Genomic DNA, 26,337 nt, shown 5'->3' with positions numbered 1-26,337 from the left:
CAACTGTTGAAAGTGAAATAAATTGTTTTTTCAGTAGCTTAATACCTTTTCATTTATGATCTTAGAAGTATTCTGCTGGGTAGGACACAGTGGCAGTGCCACCACCAAAGACATGAACTTGTGACCCTGTGAGTGACCACTCCATTTCTTTAAATACTGCCATCTAGTTCTCCTTCCATCCATTTCCTAAATGCATTAATCTGTTTCAAGTTTTCAGGGAGCTGGAGGGACACAAGTCAAGAATGTAATCGGGAGGACATCATCATCCTCGAGTCAGATATTTGACTTTCATGCAAGCTCCATGACGTTCATTTTACAAAGACTGCAACATGCATCAGCTGACTAGGAAAGCCATAAATTACAATCCTATTATTAATGAAGTGGCAATGGGCTTAGTGCTGCTGTCCCACAGATCCAGGAAAACGAGTTCCACTCTGGGTGTGGTGACAGTGTGTGTGTGGAGTTTACTCGTTCTTCCGTGTCGGTGTCTTTCCTTCTGTATCCTCAAAACATGTGTGATAGATTGTATTGCCTAATATGAGTGAGTGATTGTGTGGTTGAGTGGGCACCCCATCCAGAGATAATGCAGTCCTCTCAGATGATACTTCAAGGACAGACTCAATGTGGCACTGTAGTGTTATCAGTGAGCTGAGCAAAATGGTGGGTGGACGACACTAATGCCAGGACAAAGGTGATATTCAAATTGCACGTGTATTAAGTGCTATCAATTGGAACAGTATTATTACCCCAGTAAAACAAATCATTTAAATTTAAAGTAATATCTAAAGTGGTATGGTTATCACAACCTATTTTCCTATGTCCCTATAGATATTAATATTTCATTAATTTTGTTTTTTCTTTTTCTTTTTTAAAGGAACAGTATTATTTCTTAGGGGACTTTTCTGCCTCCTGGGCATCAAAATATTTATCATCATACTTAAATTCTAAAAACTCACTTTGAAACACAACGCTTCTAGACTCATTATTCTGCCAAAGAACAATGGAGAAAGTGATACCATGTTATCGTGAATGAAATTACAGGTCATAATTCACAGTTTGAGATACTCTCTTGCAGTAGGTTTGTACATCCGCTCCCTGCAGCAGCTCTGCTTACCATAGCCAGTATATGCAAACATTGGCCACAGTAAAGAATATTATGTTCAGGAGAGAAATGCGGACCTGACCGAGGGAGTGGTCCTTTGGCTCTGTTATTTATGATGCTCGTATCTCTTTTTACAGCTCATAATATTTACATGCTGCCTGGTAGATATGCAATATTTTCTGCAGAAAAAGTAAGAGTTATCATTTGTTGAGAGCAGCAGAGAACAAGCTCTTGGATGAACAAGATCACGGCACGTGTCTCCTGACTGAGGTGGGTTCAATTATTGTGTGTGTGTGTATATATATATATACAGTATATGTATATTGATATCTGACTGTATTTTTATACAACATTTTATGTTATAACGCTATACTTAAAGAGTGAAAGAGAAAGTTAGAAATACATATATAAATATGTATTTCCCCAACTAAAATGTGTGTAAGGGTGATTGAGTCACATCTGACAGCGTAATCCCAGTAGACTCTAATCTCAAAATGAAACATTAAGAATCAGAGAAGTGGAAACGCACCTCTTCCATGGCAGAGCAGCAGGGCAGCTTTATAAAGCACTGCGTTTTCAGGTAATAATATTTATTCAACATCTTTATACTTTTATGATTATGTCCATGGGGTGTCATGCCATACCATGGCAGCATAGCACCTAGTAATTCCAGCCTCTCATTGCTTGAACTCAGATTCAGATCGCCAGCTTTCTTGCCGTCTCCAGTTTGCTTCAGTGACGTGTCGTTAAGTTGATTTGGTGATTCCAAGTTAGCCCTGTGTGAGCACCTTGAGATGGACTGGCACCCTAGCCAGACTTGGATTGTTCTGTTGCTAGTTTAGGGTTCAGCTCCTGAATTTGATAAAGAAGGTTTAAACAAAAAAAAAATGGCTGAATTAAAATTCTGTTGTTTTTTTAACTGGTTTCATCAGAGGTTTTGTTCTTTTTGGTTGCACAGCTGACAAGGTGCTTTTATGGGTTTATGAACCAGGCAGTACTAAGTGATACACAGGACACTCCACTTTCTGTCCTTTTAAAGCCCAATCTTACTCCCATTTTCATGTAGAAATGTTCCAGTGTATTTCATCTGATGGGGAACTCACCACCCCACTGTGGGTCAGATACATGCAATGCAATCACCTTGTATCTGAGCCACCCACTATGAAGTGAAACACACAGTCAGGGATGGACTTACTGTGAAGAATCAATAGAAGATGGAGGGAGCTGAAGTTTTAGCAGAATGCAAGTATGGCAGAGGGGAGTGATGGGGTCCAAGTGCCTGGCTGTCAAGAAGAAGAGGAAATCCTCCATAGGTTTGGGAAGTGGGCTGTCATGGGCACCTCCTGAAATTATACAGCTATTCTGCTTTGGCACAGTGTGTTATGGTGGTGACTGTCAATTAACACTTAATCATAATAATAATAATAACTCATTACATTTACATAGCACCTTTCTCACTACTCAAAGCACTTTTACATAGTGAGTGAGAAGCCACTTCAACCACCACTAATGTGCAGCATCCATCTGGATGATGTGACGGCAGCCATCTTGTGCAGTTACGCTTACCACACATTAGCTGTTAGGTGGTGAAGAGGCGAGACGGGATGATTAGGTTGCCAGAATGACCAGGCAATGGAGGGCAATTTAGAAGTCATCAGGCTCCCCAAACTAAACGTTTAAATAGGCCTACAGAAGTTAATTCTGGCAAATTTCATGTTGCGGCCGCTTTAATAGTTTTTTTCCCTTTCTTTAACAATTTGCCATTTTATTTTTTTTCTAAATAACGTCATATTCACCTCTGTCCATAGATGATGCTTTTGCAGCCAGCATCTTAATAATAGGCCAGTTCTTGACTGTAATTGGACTCCATATCTGGTCTGATTTTTTTCTTTCCAGTTCCTCCACAACACCCTGTGCAAAGCAGGATTCAGCACTGAATGAGGTGCCAGCCCATCACAGGGCACTCTTAACAGGCACACCATACATAGACAGTGAAGTCAGTGGAAATAGTTTACATATAACATGTAATTATTAAAACTGAAATTAAAGATTACATGGCCAGAGAGTCAGGGCTTACCTTGGTGGAAATGGGCACAGGGCTGGAGCGCCGAGGGTGCACTCATGGCCTTCATAGCAAGCCTGTTTAAACTAACAGCATGTGTCTGGGACATTGGCTCATTAATTCCTTTCTTACACTTGACTGAGTTTGAACCTCTCACAATGTTAACCTTCAGTTAACTTAAAAAATGGGGCTTGTTCTATATAAACACTTTCACAAATCATGCAGTGTTCTAGTTAGATATTCCTGACGGGACTAAAAATGGAAGCCCCTGGGTACACTGGCTGACATCAAAGTTTAAAAAAGAAAACAAAATGCACTTTGCTCAAGTAGTATGATCTCCATGTAATGACATCTAAGAACTGGCTACAAAACTTATCTGGGAGTTGTTGCAGGGAATTCCATATAAATGGCTGAGATTCACTACTGGGAGTGTATTACATTGTGCATATCGCGTGTGCCAAGCTAGAAAAAATCCCAGGACACTGTTATTTTCACCTTTATTTGAGGATGACTACTGAACCCCATTAGGTAGCTATTAACATCAACTTTACATTATACTGTAAGTGAACATGCTCAGTACAGTGAAATGCACCAGCACACCATAATAACACAACAAGAATCAGAATCCATCATCAGTGAAGCCAAGTGCTCCTTCTCAGAAAGGCTTTTGTCAGAGTGAACTCGGCTCCCTCCTGGCATCATTTTATCATTTGATGCTGCCTTCTCTCTGTCATAACCAGCTTAAGTCCAGGCTGCCTCTAACCAGGATGGTTTCAAATACCTAAGAATATATAAATCCAGCTCTTTGTTAAATAATATTGGAATGTTTGGAGCCTACAGAAAGACCTGCTTGTCCAAATCCACATTACATCAAGATAATCAAATGCCCCGACTCACCACTAAGTCTGAGAGAGCTATACTATTACACGGTTTGTACAGTTCCTCTAATTGTTCCTCTAATGTGCTGTTAATGTCGAACGGTATAAATTAGGTTAAACCTTTTAAATGTGGAGAGAATACTGCAGTATTCTCCATGTAGATAGATAGATAGATAGATAGATAGATAGATAGATAGATAGATAGATAGATAGATAGATAGATAGATAGATAGATAGATAGATAGATAGATAGATAGATAGATAGATAGATAGATAGATAGATAGATAGATAGATAGATACTTTATTAATCCCAAGGGGAAATTCACATACTCCAGCAGCAAAAAAATATAAATTAAAGAGTAATAAAAATGCAGGTAAAAAAAAAAAAAAAAAACAGACAATAACTTGAATAATGTTCAACGTTTACCCCCCCTGGTGGAATTGAAGAGGCGCATAGTTTGGGGGAGAAACGATCTTCTCAGTCTGTCAGTGGAGCAGGACAGTGACAGCAGTCTGTTGCTGAAGCTGCTCCTCTGTCTGGAGATGTAGTGGATTCTCCATAATTGATAGGAGCCTGCTGAGTGCCCGTTGCTCTGCTACGGATGTCAAACCGTCCAGCTCTATGCCAACAATAGAGCCTGCCTTCCTCACCAGTTTGTCCAGGCGTGAGGCGTCCTTCTTCTTAATGCTGCCTCCCCAGCACACCACTGTGTAGAAGAGGGCGCTCACAACAACCATCTGATAGAACATCTGCATCATCTTACTGCAGATGTTGAAGGATGCCAGTCTTCTAAGGAAGTATAGTCGGCTCTGTCCTTTCTTGCACAGAGAATCAGTATTGGCAGTCCAGTCCAATTTATCGTCCAGCTGCACTCCCAGGTATTTATAGGTCTGTACCGTCTGTACACAGTCACCTCTGATGATCATGGGGTCCATGTGGGGCCTGGGTCTCCTAAAATCCACCACCAGTTCCTTAGTTTTGCTGGTGTTCAGTTGTAGGTGGTTTAAGTCGCACCATTTAACAAAGTCCTTGATGAGGTTTCTATACTCCTCCTCCTGCCCACTCCTGATGCAGCCCATGATAGCAGTGTCATCAGTGAACTTTTGCACATGGCAGGACTCCGAGTTATATTGGAAGTCCGATGTATATAGGCTGAACAGGACTGGAGAAAGTACAGTCCCCTGCGGCACTCCTGTGTTGCTGACCACAATGTCAGATCTGCAATTCCCGAGACGCACATACTGAGGTCTGTTTGTAAGATAGTCCACGATCCATGCCACTAGGTATGAATCTACTCCCATCTCTGTCAGCTTGTCCCTAAGGAGCAGAGGTTGGATGGTGTTGAAGGCGCTAGAGAAGTCTAGAAACATAATTCTTATTTTGGTGATAAGAGGTAGAGATTAACTTCAAAGTAGGGTGTCAAATTGGGATCTTCGTCTAGAGTGTGACAGCTGACCAGGAGACGGCTCTAAGCATTAGTAGTAAACTTTCAGGGAATTCCTTCTTCATCCATATATGTCCAGTCCAAAAGATACACTGTATTTAATTTTATTATTTTCCATTTATCCACGTTTGAATGTAACTTGCAATGTTTGTAAAAACCGTCTTTCATCGTTATTGGTCATTATTGAAATGTGCTGTTAATGGCAGACAGTCTAAGTTGGACTAAACCTTTTAAATGTGGAGAGATGTTCACTGTTGCCTATTTTTGACCTCTAAGGAGCATTTCAGAGTCGCACACCCCAGATACAAGTAGACCAAGCACAGTCCTTGGCTCAACTATACTTATCTCTCTATTATATAAAAAAATCTTGCGACGAGAGAGACCTTTTTGAAGAGATTTTTTCAAGTCCCGCGAGATGAGACTTTTGACATAAGATTGTTTCAAGTCACACCGTCCTCTCAACCATATTCAACCATGCACACTGTCCACTCACATCTAATTCATGTCAATGCTTTTGTCAGACACAGTTCCTGCTCTCTCAGCTCTTACAATTTTTTACGTTTTCCTCATTTTAAGTTCCTAATTAAAGAAGACATATTTTGTCCAAATCTTACTGATGAATTTCATCCCGAAGGGATATCAACAGAAGAAATGAGTACGCGGGCAATCCTAGCACCGAGAAACAATGAAGTCAAACTAATTAATGCGAAAATTGTTGATCGGTTACACAGCAAATTGGTTAAATGCGTATCAATAGACTTTGCTGGAACAGTTGCTGGTGATCGTGCGGAAGATGAAAACATCAGCTTACAATATCCTGAAGAATATCTACAACCGTTAACACTGTCCTGTCTTCCTCCGCGTGAATTACTGTTAAAAGGAGGATGTATCCAAGAAAGGTAATGTAGTACATCTTCTCCGGATAACATTAGACAACAAAGGAGATCTTGATATGTCATTCGTATTAAAACGTTAACTGTTTCCCGTTAGAGTAGATTTTACAAAGACAACTAACAAATCACAGAGACAAACATTCGAAAAACTTTAATAGAGAGAAAAAAACGAAATTCTCTCACGGGCAGTTATACGTTGTGTTGTCACGATGTAAGTCCAAAAATAGAATCAAATATCAATTTTGACGAAAATTTAATTCAAAAAATTATTTTTACTGAAGTTTTACAGTAAAAGTGTACGTTTAAAGAATATTTGCATGTTGATTTCAAAGCCAAACAGAACGAAATCATATAAAGCAACGAAAAACTTGAACGCAACACGAGACATAATTTACTTTCAAATGATTACATTTTACTATTTTTGAATATAGTTAACTACTTGCTGTAATGTAAAATAGTTAGTTCTATTATGCATATGTAACAATTCCCATGAAAATAACAATCTGTTTAAATTGTACATCAGCATCCTCATACGTGAGCGGCAGAACTGCAAAGCGGCTTGCGCCTAGCGCCGGCCTGGGGGTTAGCGAGCAAAGGGAGCAGGGGGAAAAGCCACCTAGTCTATTGTAAACAAAATACCTTCACAAAGGCTTTTCAGATGCAAACAGTTCTTCCTTATCCACCTCCACTCCAGGAAGGCTTTAATGCAATGGTGGAGAATCTGTTCACGCTACACCCAGGATTACTTCTGGTGCCGAAAACATTGCCCTGAGAAAGCAATAGAAAAATAACACAAAGTGTCACACAGCATGTGAGAGAGACTAATATGTAATGTCATTTTTAAAACATCTAGAAATTTTACATATTAGAAATTATGTAATTGATTCGTATTGATTAGTCCCCAATGTTGTGGTGCACTTGTTTGTTTGTTTTTTAATCTCATAATACTTGTTTACAATGTAAGAACACATACTTGAAGAGATGTGCAGCCTGACTTTGTTAAAAGGGTCTTTGAAGCTGAAGTGGGTGTTGCACTCGATTTAAGGTTTGACCATTTCTGAGGACTAGGATGTCACCAGGGACTTTGAACAGGGATAGGGGTGGGGTTGGGAGTGGTCAAGTTCCTGCCATTTATAAATGAATAGGGTTGAGAGTGTGGGTGCAACCTGGGAAGCCACATGGGACTGGTGAATGTCCGGTGGATAAGCAGTGACAGGAGGTAACTGGTGAAGTGATCTTGGATTGAGATGAAAGTTTTCTTTTTGTGGTTTACGAATCAGGGCACAGGAAAAAATAAAACCTCCTCACAACTTAAAAACATTGTAATTTAACAATTTGTAACATGAAAAGTAAATCTATAGTGAAAAAGAAAAAAAATAATACAAAGTGTAATTTCAAAATTGGTATCAGTCAAATAGAACACCCTGTTCAATGAAACCCCTTTCGATAGCCTGTGACTTAAACACGGCCCAATCTGGTTAATACTCCTGGGACTTTTTGTAGTCTATACTGGTTTGAACAACTGAAGGCGTACATTAAGCAGAGTCAGTCCTTACTTGTTTTGGAAACAAGGGGGCTCGTGGTTGCAAGGACTTCTCCATCATAACCAAGAGAGTCTCACAGTTCAAGTTCTTAAACATGATGTACTTCAGGTTAGTGTCTGTAATCTTGATATATTACTTCATAAAGCAGTGCAAGAAAAATGTAATCATTTCATAATTATTTGAAATGTTTTTTTACAGTAACAAGTTCTCTTTGTGACAAGCCACTTCTGTGGATTGTGTATGAGCTTTTTCTTCCGTGGACTTTCTCCTTTCACTATCCCCTCAACAATAAAAGCATGGTTCTATAATAAGGATATGAGCAGACTGAAAAAAAATCCTAAATAACTGAGTGGGACTGCGACATCTGTTACTCCACTCCTGGCTTGTGTATTCATGGTATACAGTTAGGTCCATAAATATTTGGACAGAGACAACTTTTTTCTAATTTTGGTTCTGTACATTACCACAATGAATTTTAAATGAAACAACTCAGATGCAGTTGAAGTGCAGACTTTCAGCTTCAATTCAGTGGGGTGAACAAAACGATTGCATAAAAATGTGAGGCAACTAAAGCATTTTTTTAACACAATCCCTTCATTTCAGGGGCTCAAAAGTAATTGGACAATTGACTCAAAGGCTATTTCATGGGCAGGTGTGGGCAAGTCCGCCGTTATGTCATTATCAATTAAGCAGATAAAAGGCCTGGAGTTGATTTGAGGTGTGGTGCTTGCATGTGGAAGATTTTGCTGTGAACAGACAACATGCGGTCAAAGGAGCTCTCCATGCAGGTGAAAGAAGCCATCCTTAAGCTGCGAAAACAGAAAAAACCCATCCGAGAAATTGCTACAATATTACGAGTGGCAAAATCTACAGTTTGGTACATCCTGAGAAAGAAAGCAAGCACTGGTGAACTCAGCAACGCAAAAAGACTTGGACGTCCACAGAAGACAACAGTGGTGGATGATCGCAGATGCAAGCCACTCATAAGCCTCAAGAATAGAAAGGCTAGATTAGACTTTGCTAAAGAACATCTAAAAAATCCAGCACAGTTCTGGAAAAACATTCTTTGGACAGATAAAACCAAGATCAAGCTTTACCTGAATGATGGCAAGAAAAAAGTATGGAGAAGGCGTGGAACAGCTCATTATCCAAAGCATACCACATCATCTGTAAAACACGGTGGAGGCAGTGTGATGGCTTGGGCGTGCATGGCTGCCAGTGGCATTGGGACACTAGTGTTTATTGATGATGTGACACAGGACAGAAGCAGCCGAATGAATTCTGAGGTGTTCAGAGACATACTGTCTGCTCAAATCCAGCTAAATGCAGTCAAATTGATTCATGATACAGATGGACAATGACCCAAAACATACAGCCAAAGCAACCCAGGAGTTTATTAAAGCAAAGAAGTGGAAAATTCTTGAATGGTCAAGTCAGTCACCTGATCTTAACCCAATTGAGCATGCATTTCACTTGTTGAAGACTAAACTTCAGACAGAAAGGCCCACAAACAAACAGCAACTGAAAGCTGTTGTAGTAAAGGCCTGGCAGAGCATTAAAAAGGAGGAAACCCAGCATCTGGTGATGTCCATGAGATCAAGACTTCAGGCTATCATTGCCAGCAGAGGGTTTTCAACCAAGTATTAGAAATGAACATTTTATTTCCAGTTGTTTAATTTGTCCAATTACTTTTGAGCCCCTGAAATGAAGGGATTGTGTTAAAAAATGATTTAGTTGCCTCACATTTTTATGCAATCGTTTTGCTCACCCCACTGAATTGAAGCTGAAAGTCTGCACTTCAACTGCATCTGAGTTGTTTCATTTAAAATTCATTGTGGTAATGTACGGAACCAAAATTAGAAAAAAGTTGTATCTGTCCAAATATTTATGGACCTAACTGTATGTAGCTTACAATAGAAATAAAATGATCAAAAGCTATAAGCTACATGTCAGGGGACCCCCAAGCTCAGTCTGGAGGGCCACCCTGGCTGCAGGTTTTCGTTCCTTTCCCAAAGGCTTAATTACAAGTCAAAGCCAGCGCTGGCAGTAGAACTTGTTATCTAATTTTATGGCTTGTTAGTACTTTCACTACCCCACAGCTATGGATGTTTCCTTTCCGAGGATCTCGTTCAAATGATTTATGGCTCACAGCAGATTAGTAATTCTCTGTCCCTTTTCTCTTCCATTTCTTTCCAAATATTTTATTAAAACAGATAATGAGATGAACTCACACAGGAGTAAAAGGGTCCAAGTTGCACGGTGAGTTGCTGGTTTCTTTATCACTTGCAGCTCATTGTTAATTGGCAGCTGGGTAAGAAAACAAGAAGTAATTAAGGTTTGGGAATCTTAACAAGCAAGTTCACCAAAACGAAACACAGGCATGATAAATTTATGATGAAATTAAAAGTTGGGGGGAGAAAGGAAGAAGGAAATTTTCCTCATATGTGAAGAAAGGGAACTGTGATTACATGAAACACAAGATTATCTTCCTTTCGGCTCATAAATCATTAAGAGAGTACTTAACATATTTATTCAGAGCAGCACGCGATTCGTTAATAAGTTATTACCTGATTGCTGAGGTGGTCTCAGAATGATATTGAGTCTGAGGACAAAGAAGACATCACTGCTGCCCGTGCCTGGAAAGTTATGTATCCTGGTCTCCTGAAGAAAACAAAAATGAGTATCAGTGACCCAGTACAACATTGTGAATCTCCATGGTCTTCCTCCAACTGTTTTAATATTGAAGTTCATATCTTTTCAATAGTGCTTTATTTTCATCATTTCAGTGTCTACCTCTTGGACATTTGGCTCCACTTTCAAAAAGCACATTCCCTGGGAGGGCCGTCTTAACAGCATTATAGCCCCCCAGCAAGTCAATGCACTGGGGCCCCTATCTACACAACCACTCAGCAAGTCACAACATACATAGATTAGCGTAGGGCCCCCGGGCAACTGCCCAGCATGCCCATGTGTTAAGACGTCTCTGTCCCTGGGAGGACAGCACAGAGTGTGGAGTTTGCGTATTGTCCTCGTGTCTAAATGCTTGTTTTTCGCCTCTCCTCCCAAAGATATGCGTGTTAATGTTGAATAGCAGCTCTAAATTGATCTCCTTTGTGTTGGAGTGGGGCCCACCAATGGATGCGCCCCATGACCTAGAATTTGGTTAAGCAGGTTTGAGAATATCATGTTATATTCCCTGACAGTGTTTGCTCCTTACTGAGTAATCTGGGCGAGTTAGTGAGTCTATTTGAGTCTAGTTGAGTTCGTCTTTTTTCAGGTCCATGAGCTTTTGCCCACACTTAGGGGGCATGCAGGGCTCATGATATCTTGTTACTACCAATCTGAGGGTAAGTGGATGTGTGGCAATGGATTGGAATCCTGTTTGAAGATGTTTTTTTGCCTTGTGCCCACTGCTTGTAAGACAGATGGTGGCCTCCTGTGGCCCTGAACCACATTAACAAACATCAAGTGATGAGATGATAATATACAATTGCAAATATGTTAGGGTTAAACAGATAGTGTCTCCTTAAAAAGTATGATATCCATACATTCTCGGACCTGCTCATTTCATTCAGGGTCTCAGGAAACTGGAGCCTATCCTGACACCACTGGGTGTAAGGCAGAGTCCGTCACACTCACACAAGACCAGTTTGACTCACCAGTCAGTGGTGATTGAGTTCCCAAGAGATGTAGGAGAAAAACTGAAGTATCCAGAGAAAAGCCCACATAGACATGGGGAGAACATATCAGCTCCACAAAGATAATGACTGGGCCCTGTATTGAACATTCCCACTATGCTGCCCTGTTTTGTATGCCATGAAATGTAAGTTAGCTGTTTAGTTCATACTGTGGTGATCTACCAGACTTTATATGATTACGGTGCTGACTATCCCAGCCTTCTGGATAGGATTGTTTGATCGTTTTTGTAAAAGATGTCCTCAGCAGAAGACTGCAAGAGAAATTTTAGGAACAGACGCCTTTCCGAAGCTTGGAGCCATAAAAGTTCTCACTATCACAGCCCTGAAAAAACAAAGTGACTGAGCAATCCAGGTATGAAATATCAGTATGAGCATAATAGCTGTCAGGCATGAAATTTATTCAAGGTTTTTATTATCTCATTTGCTGTCGCCAGTATTTACAAGTACAAACTGTGACGTTTATGGTTTTATAACTGATGAATACGCACGTACAGACATGTACAACATTTTCATAAGTCACCTGAAAACTCCATCCCAGAAGGTCCCCAGAAGAAATGCATCCTCATTGAGAGGACTCCACTGCATTCAACAGTATTCCATTCAACTCATTCCACGGCATTTCTATGCATCCGTCGGTGTAATGTGGGAGCCACAGAGCTAGAGGCTATCATGACAGCACTGACTCTGTGCAGGGGTCTACAAAAGGGCAGCCGATCTGCTAACCAAAGATCAATTTACTGCAGGAACAGCAAAGAAGACTCCGACCAGGACCAATATGGAGGACGCAGGCAATGACTTCATTTCATCTCAGAGTGTCTGTAAAAGTGAGTTTTTAGTTCTTGAGCATAATGGTAGGTAGGTGGGTCTTTTCTTCCCAGTTTCCCCCTTTTCTTTACTGGTTCTTAAGCAAATCTTGCTGAGCAAAACTTTTAGTCAAAGGTTTTCTTTTTTTATTCTCTGTATTCAAGGAACTCTTATCTTGTGAATTGTGACCCAAAATATGGCCCGAGGAAGGGTTTTAATAGGATGTTGGCCAGATGAGTTGAAAGAATAACAATGAGATCACTAAATTGTACCCACTTACCCCAGAAATGGTGACACTTTAATCACATTGGAATGAACCAAAGTGATAACACAGAGCAGCACAGGCGGAGAAAGTGAAACTGATGTGCACACTTTTGACATATGGCATCCTAACATTCACGGCATACGTAGCTCCTGTGCTACATCCTGAAGACATGTGTCCAGCAAAGACGATGAGATATTCAAGGGTCTTCTCTGTGTAATATCTGTTCAAAAATGTGTCGATTGAGTTCCCTTTCAGATTGCTAATTTACACTCTGTAGTCAAAAATATGTGGACGTCCTTCCGAATCACCGAGTCGAGGTGTTTCAGTTGCACTTATTATTCACAGGTACATAAATTCAGACATATCAAGACGCAGTCTCCATTGACAGTACATTGGGTCATAGTGAGAGTTCAGTGACAATAAATGAGGCACCGTCATAAGATGCCACCTTTGCCACAAGTCAGTATGCGAAGTTTCTTCTCTGCTAGATCTGCCCCTGTCAACTGTAAGTGGGAGCATCTAAGAACAACAAGAGCTTTGCCACAAAGTGGCAGACTACACAAACTCGTAGTGTGGGGGTCACTAAAGACTATAGTGCATAGTGCATAAAAATCACCAATTGTCTGTCACGTCACTCACAGGGGAGTTCCAAAGTGCTCTCTGGAAACAACATCAGCACAAGAACTGTGTGTTAGGAGCTCCATGAAATGGTTTCCATGGCCAAGCAGCTTCACACCAGTCTAAAATCACACCACCATTGGCCTTTGGAAAATTGGAAACATGTTCTCTGGTGTGTTTGGTCATATTTCACAATCTGGCAGTTTGGGCTTGGCGAGGGCCAGGTGAACGCTACCTTCTGAACTGCATAGTGCCTGCTTTAACGTTTGGTCATGGAGACATAATGGTCTGTGGCTGTTTTTCAGGGTTTCGGCTACGCTCCAGTGAAGGGTACTGTTATTGCCACATGTTGGTACAAATTGCGTGCCTCCAACTTTCTATTCCAACTTGACTGTGCCTCAATGCACAAAGCCAGGTCCATAAAGACATGGTTTGATGAGTTTGGTGTGGAGGTACTTGAGTGTGGCCTGCATGGAGCCCAGACTGCAGTCATACTGAACACCTTTGGGATGAACTGGAACGCCAACTTTCAAATTCCCACAAACATACTCCAGATTCGTGTGGTTAGGTGCAAGGGTCTGGGGCTCAACTCTATATAAATAGACATAGTTTTGGAATGGGATGTCAAAGAAGCTCATATAGGTGTGATGGTCAGGTGTCCAAAAAAGTCATATGTGTATTTATCCTTCTGTCCATTCATTTTACAAACCACTAGGCAGCGAGGAACACAAAAAAAGGGTGGCTACAGTGGCTCATTCCCCTCATTAGCCCTAATGCCATTTTGTCTGGTGTGGGGCTGTGTGGTCTCGTGGCCTTGGAACCCCTGCAGATTTTGTTTTTTTTGTCCTCCTTGGCCATTGGACTTTACTTTATTCTTTGTTAATTAGCATTGCCAAATTTTTATGTTTTTCTTTCTTTCTTCATCTTGTAAAGCACTTTGAACTACCTCATTTATATGAAAACGAGCCATATAAATAAGTGTTGTTGTTGTTGTTAAAGTGTAGGCTACTGTTTGCTCTTATATATGGAAATAATTTTGTTTAGTTTGATCATTGTTGTGATTTATTCCACAAAAAATGTATAATAAATATTTGTGTGCTGTGTGGCAGATGGCTGGGGCCCATGCCTGACCGGGACGCCCCTGTGGCATATGTTCTGAGGGAACAAACATGGGAGACCCAATACCTCCCCCTAGACGCTAGTTGGCAGCCTCCCTGGGTTGCAGCGGTTCCTTGGACTTCCACAGGGCTTCATGGGAATTGGAGTTTGGTGCAGCCCTGTTGGGTTCCACAGGCACCGCCAGGGGGTGCTGCAGTAGGAGCTGCTGGGCCCATTTGGGCACTAGTTTCACCACACCCAGAAGTGCAGCCGGATGTCAGCAATCAAGCACCTTGAGCACTTCCGGGTGCCTAATAAAAGGAGCCAGAGACCACCACTCAGTAGCCGGAGTCAGGGGGGAGATGACGAAGCTGCCTAGGAGGAGTGGAGGAGAAGACTTTAGTTTATTGGTGTTTTTGTGTGCGCTGTGCTTGGGACTGTGTACTGCCTATGGGACACGGGGAAGATGTGTGCCCACAGGTGAAGAAAAATAAATTTGTGTTTTATTTTTACGCGTGCCCATGTCGGGTCGGGCGCCTATATAGCACCTTTCACAGCTGCTAATGGTTTGTATAATACTGTGAAGTGATGATAACTGTAATGTCTGTGGACACATTTACTTTTCTTATAACACCGGCTTTTCTACTCAGATTGTTGCGGTTATCCCCAATTTGAAATGTTTAGCGATTTATAAAGTAGCTGTTTCTCACATAACTCATTATTTTCTGCCTATTGACTCAAGTACACTACAAGAAAGTAAAGCATCTTAGAACTGTGAGTGTCTGTGAGTGTGTGTCTCCAAGAGACTGAGTTTGTGTTTCAGATTTTGGGAGTGCCATTCGAGCTCAGTTGGGTCAGGGCTACTTGATTCCTGCAGTCACTTACCACTTCCTTTTCATACAACATGCTAAGCATGTTTGTCAAATAAAAAAAAAAAGTAATGTAAATGTAATGTTGTGTTTTCATCAAATTCCACCATAAGCCTGAGATACTTTAACCATTCCCAGTCAAGAAGAGAAACTAGAATTCCCCAAATGATGACCCTTAGAAAATCAGTTCAATTCAAATGCTTTCTGTGCCACCATTCTTTGGAAGCAGCCCAGTGTGCCCCAGTCTCAAAGGCAGATTTCTGCTGTCTAGCAATATTATAATATTCTCTGAAGGGCTGGATTTGTGACCTTATTGCTTTTTTTTATCTTCAGATAACTTAGTGTTAGTTTAAGTCTGGTGAAGGACAACAGAAAGGCTTCTACTTTATAGCCAGCTTTAGAAAGAGGATAATATCTTAAAGAAACATAAAAGAGTTTTTACTAATAGGCCACATGCACACTCTCTTCCGGATTGACACTTGCACTTCCGGTGCTGATATCTAAGTGCACTAGCTATGGGGTTTTCACACGATTGCTTCATGACGTGACCAGACTTACAGTAAACAATGTAACTTGCATTATTCAAACATTGTGCCAAACGTCAAGAGCTACAAAGGAGAAGGGCTTCAACCTGTATATTTCAAGCTGAATCTACAATTACAAAGGTAAGATCCGTATGTATTAAAAACTTGTGACTACTATTAACATACATGGGACAAATATGTGATTACTTTAGGCTTCTTTGAAAAAAACAGAATTTCAGTAATTAGCCATTAAACATTAATTCATGGACAGGTTAATATGTATGTACATTTAATATTGCAACAGCTCTGGACAAGTTATATCAGCCAGGGATGAGCTGGCATTACATCAACAATAGCAGGAGCACCTATAAGCATGGCAACTCTGCACAGTCACATGTGCTTTTTCCAACTAGTGTGGCAAAAAGCAAGCAGTCCTTTTAGGGATACCTCAAAGAGCCATGTAAAGAGCAGAGAACCCATCCTTTATAGTGCTCAGTGCTGATGCTACAATACATAATAACATGAGTCTGCTGGACATCTTACCTTGTAAAAAAGTGAATGTCTCTGTCTGAGCCAGCAAAACGGTGAATGACAAACTGCTGCTTCATTGTAAGGGTCTCAAATTGTTTCTTCAGTTGGAGGATCTCCTCTCTGAGAGACATGTTTTCATCAAGCGTTAGGTCGACAACTGCTGGATCTGGAGCCGAAGCACAGTCAAGGTCCTTGAGGATTTTATCATCCTCCTCCTCACCCAGTGTGCCAACATCCATTGGTCGCTTTCTCCTCTCCTAAACCCCTGGTCTTGGAAGTGGAACAGAGAAATTGTTCCACTCAAACAATGTTTAAAATGCGGGTATAGGGACTAACAGTAAACCTCTCTCTCTGGATAATGATGATCCATTTAGATTGGGTTTCTGCATCAGAGCAAAACGAATGAAAACTAAGTGCCTTGTTGTACTTACTGGAAGCTTGACTTAAAGGTACACAACAATGTCCAGCTGTAGAGCTATCTGTACACTGAAAATTTAACTTCTTTTTCTTTGACAACTGCAGTATGGACAATGGAAGTGACTGAGCTGGTTAAGATTACACCGGAAGTACGTCAGCACTACCATGTGGATATAGCAAATTCTGATCCAGAAATTATGGAGCCTCTAAAGCAGGGGTATCGAACTTCAGGCCTGGTGAGCTTGGTGGTTGCAGGTTTAAATTCTACCCCTTTTCCTAATTAGTGACAGGTTTTCACTGCTAATTAACTTCTTTTCCCTTCATTTTAATAGCCCTGTTTTAAGGATTCAGACCTTTAAATTGATTCTTTTCTTCATTAAATGGCAGCCAAATGGAAATGAGACACGAAACAAGCTGACAGATGACCAGCTAAACTGGGATTTCAAACACCAACCAATTTCACTCCAATCACTTTCTTAATGAGAAGCTGATTCTTGCTGTTAATTAAACCCGTTATTTAATTCAATGGCTTGTTGCTGCTCTCATTTTGTAACAGCAGACATTTCCAAAACTGTTGATTTTCTGTTTTTTCTAAGAACACTGTCAAAATGTGTTGGTGACCGGAACAGATCAACCTTACCGAGACTGATAATGTGTGATGGGGACAGGTGAGCTGGTCATATGACGGCTCGTTTTGTGTATCATTATTGTTAGGCTGCTAAGGGGCCTGAGTCACGTTAATTAAAACTAAGGCAAAAGAAGTTAATTAGCAGCAAAACCTGGTCACTAATGAAGAAGATGGTTAGAATGAAAACTTGCTGCCACTGGGGCCCTCCAGGACCAGAGTTCAACAACTATGCTCTAAAAGGACATGAGCAAAACAAAAAATCTTATTTCTCATGTGCATGAGAAAGTTTCATGTACTCACAAGACCTTTTTGCATACATGTGTGACAGAAGCCATTTAGGGGCTCCATATATTTCCAGTAGATCTGTTCTGCTTCTGCACCTATAACTGTCTATTGAAATGCTGACATGGAAGTCATTGCCCCATATTTTAAGCTGTTTTTTTCCCATGAAGTCATCAAGATGCTTACTGTTTTCCTCTGGAATATTTTTTGACCTCAAGAGATCTATAAAACCATGCTTCTCCATCGTTTATGTAATAGGAATCCATATCACAACTCACAGCTTCTGCATTTGACAGGATGTGGCCATAAATCAAACACATATCTCACAAGCACACCGTGAGCACAGGATGTTTTCTTCTGAGCATGCAAAACTTTCACATGAGAAATAAGATTTTTTTTTTTCTTTGCTCATGTCCCTTTAGTACAAGTCCAGAGTTCTTTTTTTCAGTAATGGGTACAATCGGGTGCTGTCTTTGTTACTTTGATTTACAAAGGCAATTTTTTTGTTATATTTACTTGAGTCTAAGCTTATGCAACACAGTAAGGGGTTATACAAAGAAACGTTATACTGGAATGAAAATGGAAAAACACTCAAGCTAATGGTGACGTAACGTACAGAATTAAAATAGCGTCAGTCAAGTCGATGTCCATTTTATTTGGTGTACAAAACAAGTTCAGTGTAGGACCAATAACTAATCTCAAGGCATAGAATTATCAAGGTGCTGGAAAATTTTGTTAAAGATTTCAGTTTATGTTGATTTGATAGCATCACTCAGTTCATACGTTGCAGTGCCCCAAATACCGGACACAACCTTGCAGACACAAGTCCTGAGATCAAATCAAGGTTTATTAACACTAGAATTAACAAAGCCTACGAAAAAACTCGTAAATCCATCCCACCTTAAATCCCTTCGCACCTCTCCGTCAGCATCTTTTGTCTTGTAAGTGTGTTGATAAGCAGCAAGCAGCCTGTTATCACCCCAACGCACAGTTTTCTCAGCTCAAGTCTGTTTACCTGCGTGTCAGTTGCTTAGAGTTGTATAGAGTGAGAAGTCAAGCAAAATGACACCTTTTATAAATACTATATTGTTATTTGGAACACATACATTTCACGTGTGTTCCGTGTCTACAACAATCTATGTTAACATATTGTTAAAACAGAAACTTTTTCATGTTTTAGTAATAATTGACAAAATGTAGGCATGAAGTGTATAATGTGTGAAGCCTGAAGTCCAAATATCAAGTAAACACTTTCACAAAAAAAGTACAAATATAACAGAATAAGTACGCTTCTATTCAAGAATATAATTGCAGAAAAAGAACCCACGTTAGGGTGCGACATTGACATGTCTTTAACACAACTGCTTTGGTGGCATAATGGTAAGAACTACTGACTAGTAATCAAAAGGTCATGAGTTCAATCCTGGACGACTCTGTTTTGAGAAGTGAGCTGCTCTTATTCTTACTATTTTTGAATAAAAATATACATTTGAATTGAGTCTGTAACAGCCTGTGTAAATTTATGATACTTGTAAAGGTTAGCTTTGATTTTTTTTATTCAGTTTTATTCTCTCAGTTGCTTTTACTTTACTCCGATGAAGACGAGGGTTCTACATCGGAGAAAGGTTGCGCTTCAAAGTGCAATAATGAGTGGTTGAGTTAGGAACACTACTGCAGAATATTAGTGCTGCTGCCTCCGGAGCACACGTTGCTTACTCAGAATGCTATGCAAGAGATCCTAATAGTTTCAGGGGGTTTCTTATCAGTGCATTCTTATTTTTGATTTACAGCCATGTCCCTTATATTTAGGTAATTCTGAAATAGCCTTTATTATTTTACTTATAACTCTGTAAAGCACTGGTGCCATGATGGGATGAGCTCCAGCTCCATGTTACTTTGAATTGAATTAAGAATTATATGATCTGTCCCTTCTTGTAGGTATACCTTTAGAATGGGCCACTGCTGTTATGGAAAGTAGGAATTTAATGCGGTGGTGATTTAGGTACTGTAAGAGAATGTTCCTGTGTTTGATGTCTCTGAGTGCAAAGTCATAGCAACACAACATCTTTTCAGCTTAAATAGGGTTGCCAGATTAGAAAATTAGAAATACGGGACACTCTTAAAATCGCTCTCTGTATTACTATATATATATAAATTTATACATGCCCCCTACACACCCAGACAAATATATTATATAAAAATAGAGACATACGTTAAAAACATAAATCAAGGATTTTAATGGGTTATGAGGAAAACAAAAGTAAAATCATTTGAAAATTATTTAATACAAGCTAAAAATAATTATGTAAAAGTGAAATCATTTGAAAATATTTATTTAATACAGACAACAGAGAAATAGTATTATTATTTAATACAGGCAGGTAGAAAAAAAGTGGGCCGTGGCAAGTAGTAGCAACACACTTTGTTGACACTGTATGTTCTAATGCTGATACAGAACTGCACAGCAGTGCGGCTGGAGAACAAAGCGGTAACAGTGTCGCTGTCCTCAGCCAATCATAGCAACTGAACAAGTTGCAAACAGGCAGCAAACACTAGTTTCCTCGTTACATTTGGGTTATTTTCATCAAGAGAATCTGAGAAAAGAAAGTATAATTACTTACAAAGTTACAACTAAGTACCGTAAGAAGGTAGTAAAAATATATTTTTATTATGAAATTTGAAAATGAACTAAATACGGGACATTTGGGTGTCCCTGAAAGGTCAGTATGGGACAGGGGATAAAATTATCAAATATGGGACATGTCCCATATATAAGGGATGTCTGGCAACCCTAAGATTAAAGCAAAGTAACATGTCCATAGGTGAATAAATAATACATTTTAAGGCAATCTTCACTGACTCAGACTGGCGTGAGTGTTTAAGAATGTTGTTATAGAAAATGTGGAGGATGAACTAGTAGCCGCATTACTAACAATTCATTTGATGAGATTTCTGAGAATTTATATATGCTAGTTCTGTATTAGCGCATGGTATTATCAATTCTTGTATTTTTGCTTTCTGAGTTTGGGAGGTTTTTTTCATTTTGTTAGAGAATTGAAGCTGTGAGGATGTCAAAAAACAGGGCCTGTTAAAGCCCAGTGAGGCATTCCTTGTGTGATTTTGAGCTGTACAAGAATTTAATTGTTGAGAGATTAAGGAAATGTAGAACGGGAAAGACATTGGTACCAAAACCCTTAATATCAGCATAGTCTAAGATCTATAAACACCAATAATGTTTGGGAAACCTGTTGTGAATCTTAACTGTTGGTGAAATACTCAAAAAGGTTTTTGTTTTTATTGTGGTGGTGGTGTCCCAAAGAAACTAACGAGCTACCCTATAGATGGATTTTTTTAGGGTGCCTATAAAAAAGATTTAGGACTAATGCCTTGATTGATCCAGGAGGAGGTGATCATTTTATCATCTAACCACCTCACTAACTGATCATATAATTAAAATACAAAAAAAAGATGGGGGACCTATCGGTTCTGGAATAATCAGAGGATTCATTCTATCATTGCACATGGTAATAAATGTAATAATACATCAGAAACATATTTTCATTTTAGCGAAAAATTCAATTTATCCTTCAACTGAGAGAACAGTAAATTAATTTATGGGGAATGAATTACTTGTAGACTTGAATGAGGAAAGTGCAGATTGTCCATACTTACTGTTGCAGTTGATCAGTGTCCAATATTCCCACGCAGTATTCAGATTACTCAGAATTATCAGAGTTGTCTTTGTGATTGTGTGATTGACTTATTATCCAGAATCACGTCTTCCCAAGGGCAGTCTGTATGCATTGTCAAATCTAAAAGTAAAGCCATGGAGAATTACAGTGGTGATCAAAAAGGTTTGAGTCTGACCAGCTATGAAATACACCATGATATATACAGTACAATAGAAGATGGCTGTTCAAACTTTAGCCCAAGAATGGAAAGATATTGGCAAACAATAAAAAGAAAAAATAATATATAGAAAATGATTTCTGCTGTGTCGTGGATTGTTTTGTGTTCGGCTTTGATTTCAGCCCTGAATGTTTTGCTGGACAATCTAACGGCCTGTGCTTTAGATAACCACTACTGTAACTTTTTTCCTTAAACACAGACGTTATTGTTCCCCGCCACCTGCTAAGCCCAGTAGTACAGTGTCCATTTTAGGACATCCTCCTCCCTCCGAAAAAACTCCATCCTTCCTACTACCTTCGATAAAATATTCCTCCTCCCTGCGAGGAATCCCCAGTCACCCCTCCTCCCTCCTCCCTCCTCTCTCCTCCCTCCTCCCTCCTCCATCCGCTCTCAGTTCTCCGCTGTCCGTTTTCCGCCATCCACCCTCCTATCTCCGTCATCCGCCTTCAGCTCTCCATCAAACCCCACACTCCCCCGCCCCCTCATCGACATTTTCGTTAATGAAGTGACGTAATACTTCAGCTCCACCTTCTTCACAAGTTCATTAACCAAATTATTTGTCAATTATATTTCACAGTAAGAATTTACAGCACGACTCAAACGTGGGAACGAAAGTAAATGACGTTAATTGTTGAGTGTCTTTTAATATTGTTTAAGCATACATATTAACACATGTGCAATTAAACGTGTGCATTTACGGTGTGATTTTTCAGGCTTAAAAGCTCGCCTTTTATTAAAAAGGTAAATGCAAACTTTTTTCATTCTGAAGGGCACAAACCACGCAAAAATGTCGGTACACCAGATAAATAAGCGCAACATATTATCAGTTGTATTGTATGCTTACAATACATATAGAAATGTGTTAATCGTTAACTAATAGTATGGGATGGTGTTTTTCAACTCAGCTACAGATGCAGATGGAAACCAGAACTGCTTTGAAAAATACGAACGCCTTAGGACCGATCTGGAATAAGGTAGCACAGCGCCTTGATTTAAACGATTCCATGTCTTGGTGGGTTTCCGTTGCTTGTTGTCAATATCTTTACACCTGTTTTTAAGGCTTATTGACTGAAAGGGGCTTTGCTACAGGATACACCCTCCACAAGTTAAGGAAGTTAAAAATAAAGGTATATATTTCTGTTTTATTTAAACCTTTTAAGTTTGTATGTGGGTGGCATGGTTAATGAACTTGTGAAGAAGGTGGAGCTGAAGTATTACGTCACTTCATTAACGAAAATGTCGATGAGGGGGCGGGGGGAGTGTGGGGTTTGATGGAGAGCTGAAGGCGGATGACGGAGATAGGAGGGTGGATGGCGGAAAACGGACAGCGGAGAACTGAGAGCGGATGGAGGAGGGAGGAGGGAGGAGAGAGGAGGGAGGAGAGAGGAGGGAGGAGGGAGGAGGGGTGACTGGGGATTCCTCGCAGGGAGGAGGAATATTTTGTCGAAGGTAGTAGGAAGGATGGAGTTTTTTCGGAGGGAGGAGGATGTCCTAAAATGGACACTGTACAGTAGGACATTCATTATATCTCTATCTGACTATCATATGAACCATTTAATATTTTATAGAAGATTTCTAACTATCTTTGTGTTAATGGACTACAAGAGACACATTTTGGTATCAAGCTTTGGCTTAACTTGGTTTCAAATTCAGCTTTGTCAGAGCATTTTGTTAACGTAATCTGTTTCTTTTGCAGTCTGTGAAAGCACCAACTGTGAATACGTCAACATGATGAACAACACTACTTGCTACATAAACTTCAGCTATAACCGCATCCTCCTCCCATCTTTGTACAGCAGTTTGCTCTGTTTTGGTTTGCCCTCCAACTCCCTAGCCTTGTATGGCCTGTACCGCCTGGTGAAAGCGGAGAATCTCCTCCCAATTTACGTTATGAACCTTCTCCTGTCAGACCTCTTCCAGATGTGCACAATGCCCTTCTGGATTGACTACTACTGGAAAGAGCGCAAGTGGCACTTTGGAGAGACAGCGTGCCTGATCGTCGGCTTCATTTTCTATGTCAGCTTGTTTGTTAGTGTTGGCTTCCTTTGTTGCATCGCTTTGGAAAGGTACTTGGCGACTGTCCATCCTATATGGTTTCACAGCCACCACCGTCTGAGGTATGCCTGTGCGCTGTGTGCAAGCATTTGGGTGGCATTTGTCCTTCTCTTTTTGGCAGTGAATACCACCCGGGGAAACGAATCTGACTTGTGTTTTGAACACTACCCTATAACCAAGGAACATGCCATCTTTAGACTGACCACCATGACAATGGGTTTCCCACTGCCATTTCTTCTTCAGCTGTTCCTCTACATAGGCATCAGAAGAAGCCTGCACTTTGCCACCTCAGTTCCACTAAACGACAAGAAACGGATCAACCGCTTGCTGTCACTGGTCTTGGCCTTGTTCGTCCTCTTCTTTGGCCCTTATCACGTAATAAGCTACGTCAGATATGTGTATGTAGTTCTTCAAGAGGACTCGTGTGACTTTGAGACCAAACTGGACATTTACTTGCAAGTAGCAAGGGGGCTTCTTAGCCTAAATTGCCTCCTGGATCCCATTATGTACATTTTTGTATGCCGGAATGCACAAAAGGAAATTCTGGCTGCTTTTCCCTTTTTAAAGAAGCCATTCACGCTGTTGGGTTTTCAAAAGCAATTTCAGGAAAGCCACACACACAATGATTTTGCCATTAATTCAGTGGCTGGCAGCGTAACAAGACTGTAGGGTTTCATTGTGGTTTGTTACTCAACGGTCAAGTAATCTTTCTTGTTTGCCAATCATAAATTTGGGGATTCTGGATGGCCACACAATTCGTATGCCAACACACACAGTTTGATGTTACCAAGGAGTGTTTTAAGAGTGCAGACCTCAGTCACCAGCAGTAGCATTTGGGGACGATGTAGATGTGACTACCTAGGAACAACTGGTAGAACAACTGCTCTGAACTCAGGGACGATGAGCTGCAAGACTGTCGTGTGTGAAGACGTGACTGACTCAACGTTTGCATCATTAAAGTGTGGCATCATGAAAAAAAAGGACTTTGAAACACCAAGCGTAGCACCATTTACCCTTTTGGAGGCACAAAACAAAAATTGTCCTCAGGTTACTTTGACTTCTGAACTGAAATCAAATGCTGAAAGGGCCAGTCTGGGGACCTGCAGTAGACGGGCATTTTACACTCATAAGGCTGCACCGCAGATCAGCTTCCTTTCATTTTTCTTTAAGATGAAGTAGTTTAATTGTGCAAAGTTCATAGTTCAGCAGCCATCTTTGTTTTGTGTGGAGGGGGTATGCTTCTTACCTGCCTCCTATGGTGTACTGGAACATTATGTGCTTATTTTTTTCTTTTTTTAGGTCATAATAATATATAACAAATATGAATCAGCTAAGTTTGAACAGGTTAAAGTTAGCCAGTCTTGCCTGCCCTTGGGCACACTCAAGTACAGGCCTTTAAATGAACTAGCTTTACGGTTCATTTCATGGTCGATTACATGTTAAAATTTTTTGGAAATCTGTCTTTCTAATTTTTATTTACGCAAATCTGTCTTGCAGATGTTTTAAGATATTCATTTAGCTTCACAACCAGGAGGAAAAAGGGAAATTAAAGGAGAAATAAATGAAAGCCCTGAATAGACCAGTGTCAACAATGAAGGCTTTCATTTCTTATTTCATCCAGTGAAGCCAATGCCATGTGCATTTCTGGATTACCTGATATTTTAATGGCTGGGTGGGAGCTGCGGCTTTCAAACATTTTACTTAAGTGCATGGTGGGAGCAAACGCTAAACCGACACCAGTCCATCATGGAGCAAACTGGGCCAAGCTAGGCTCACCAGTGAGCTCTACACACACACACACATACACACACACACACACATACACGCACACAAGAGCTCACAATGGTGAAAGAAAATCTGTACAAATTGAGGGATGGAGCCAGCGATTTAATTTCAGTTTAGATGATGTGACTAGAGTCAGTTGCACTTTACCCACTACGGGACGCCGCAGCACATACACTTAATTGGAAACGAATTCTTACTTTGTATCAGTTTATTACATTTTGGATGTTATACATTATGTTTAATGATGATTCCTTTGAAACTCCCTCTTATACGGTGATACAATGGGAAACAAATACAGTATTTTTGTTTTTTTTACCTCCTCTTTGCTTGATCAGCTGCTGACTTGCTGCTGCTGCTGCTGCAATCTGCATCTCACGCGGCGCACTTCTGTCATATCACCTACTGTATGTCCATAACTTCGATCTCTTTTTGCTTTTACCTTTTCATCAATATCGCATTGAATTTTGATTCCTTGTTTGGAATTACACAACGTATAACTGCCTGCGAGTGAATATTGTTTTTTTCTCTCTACAAGAAATGTGTCTGACATAACCACGCAGGACTTTTCCAAATCTCTTCACATAAGCTCTTGTCTCGCGTGGCTTCTGGCCCCAGGCATGGTTACATCACTTGGCATGAAGACTCGTCTCACGAGACATGAAAGTGTCTCTGAGACAATCATGTCTCGTCTCCTTTCCAAGAATTTTTTTATAATAGGGAGAAACAATCCAAGTTTATGCATAACCCAATGCAGCTTCTGATGGCTTTGGTCATCTCTCTGTGCAGCAAAGATATCTGATAACAAGCGAAACCGGATATCACTTGGAATTATAAAATCTCAGTAAAAATTGCCCAAAAGCAGGATGATTGAAAAGGACAGTACTGTCACGCCGTTTGTATGAGTACACAATGTTTAACAACAGAGATGC

At 40.3% G+C, this 26,337-nt stretch overlaps 1 protein-coding gene and 1 long non-coding RNA gene across 3 annotated transcripts; one reads left to right on the top strand and one right to left on the bottom strand.

Annotated features, from left to right (window-relative positions):
• Nucleotides 1–92: 92 nt before the first annotated feature.
• Nucleotides 93–25,191, top strand: LOC114649394 (G-protein coupled receptor 4-like). Of its 2 annotated transcripts, XM_051925250.1 has the most exons (4): nucleotides 93–128; nucleotides 1,240–1,372; nucleotides 23,265–24,728; nucleotides 24,767–25,191. In XM_051925250.1, exon 3 carries the CDS (start codon nucleotides 23,297–23,299, stop codon nucleotides 24,290–24,292), a length of 996 nt encoding a protein of 331 aa, XP_051781210.1. In that variant the 5' UTR covers nucleotides 93–128; nucleotides 1,240–1,372; nucleotides 23,265–23,296; the 3' UTR covers nucleotides 24,293–24,728; nucleotides 24,767–25,191. The 2 variants fall into 2 exon arrangements, with proteins under 2 accessions (XP_051781210.1, XP_051781211.1); XM_051925251.1 differs by lacking the exons at nucleotides 93–128; nucleotides 1,240–1,372 and adding an exon at nucleotides 15,153–15,942.
• LOC127527223 (uncharacterized) lies at nucleotides 6,991–10,755 on the bottom strand. The gene is made up of 3 exons (XR_007934532.1): nucleotides 10,493–10,755; nucleotides 10,157–10,232; nucleotides 6,991–7,149 (listed from the first exon to the last, which is right to left on the bottom strand). It is a non-coding gene; the product is annotated as an uncharacterized LOC127527223 (long non-coding RNA).
• Nucleotides 25,192–26,337: the final 1,146 nt, after the last annotated feature.

Source organism: Erpetoichthys calabaricus, chromosome 3, assembly GCF_900747795.2.
Source record: "Erpetoichthys calabaricus chromosome 3, fErpCal1.3, whole genome shotgun sequence".
Lineage (NCBI taxonomy): Eukaryota > Metazoa > Chordata > Cladistia > Polypteriformes > Polypteridae > Erpetoichthys > Erpetoichthys calabaricus.
The sequence above is the reverse complement of the archived record's forward strand: the minus strand, read 5'-3'. Positions and strand labels throughout refer to the sequence as shown.

What these genes read in the sequence shown, in the direction of transcription:
- LOC114649394 (XM_051925250.1), top strand. Translation starts at nt 23,297, where the DNA reads ATGATGAACAACACTACTTGCTACATAAACTTCAGCTATAACCGCATC.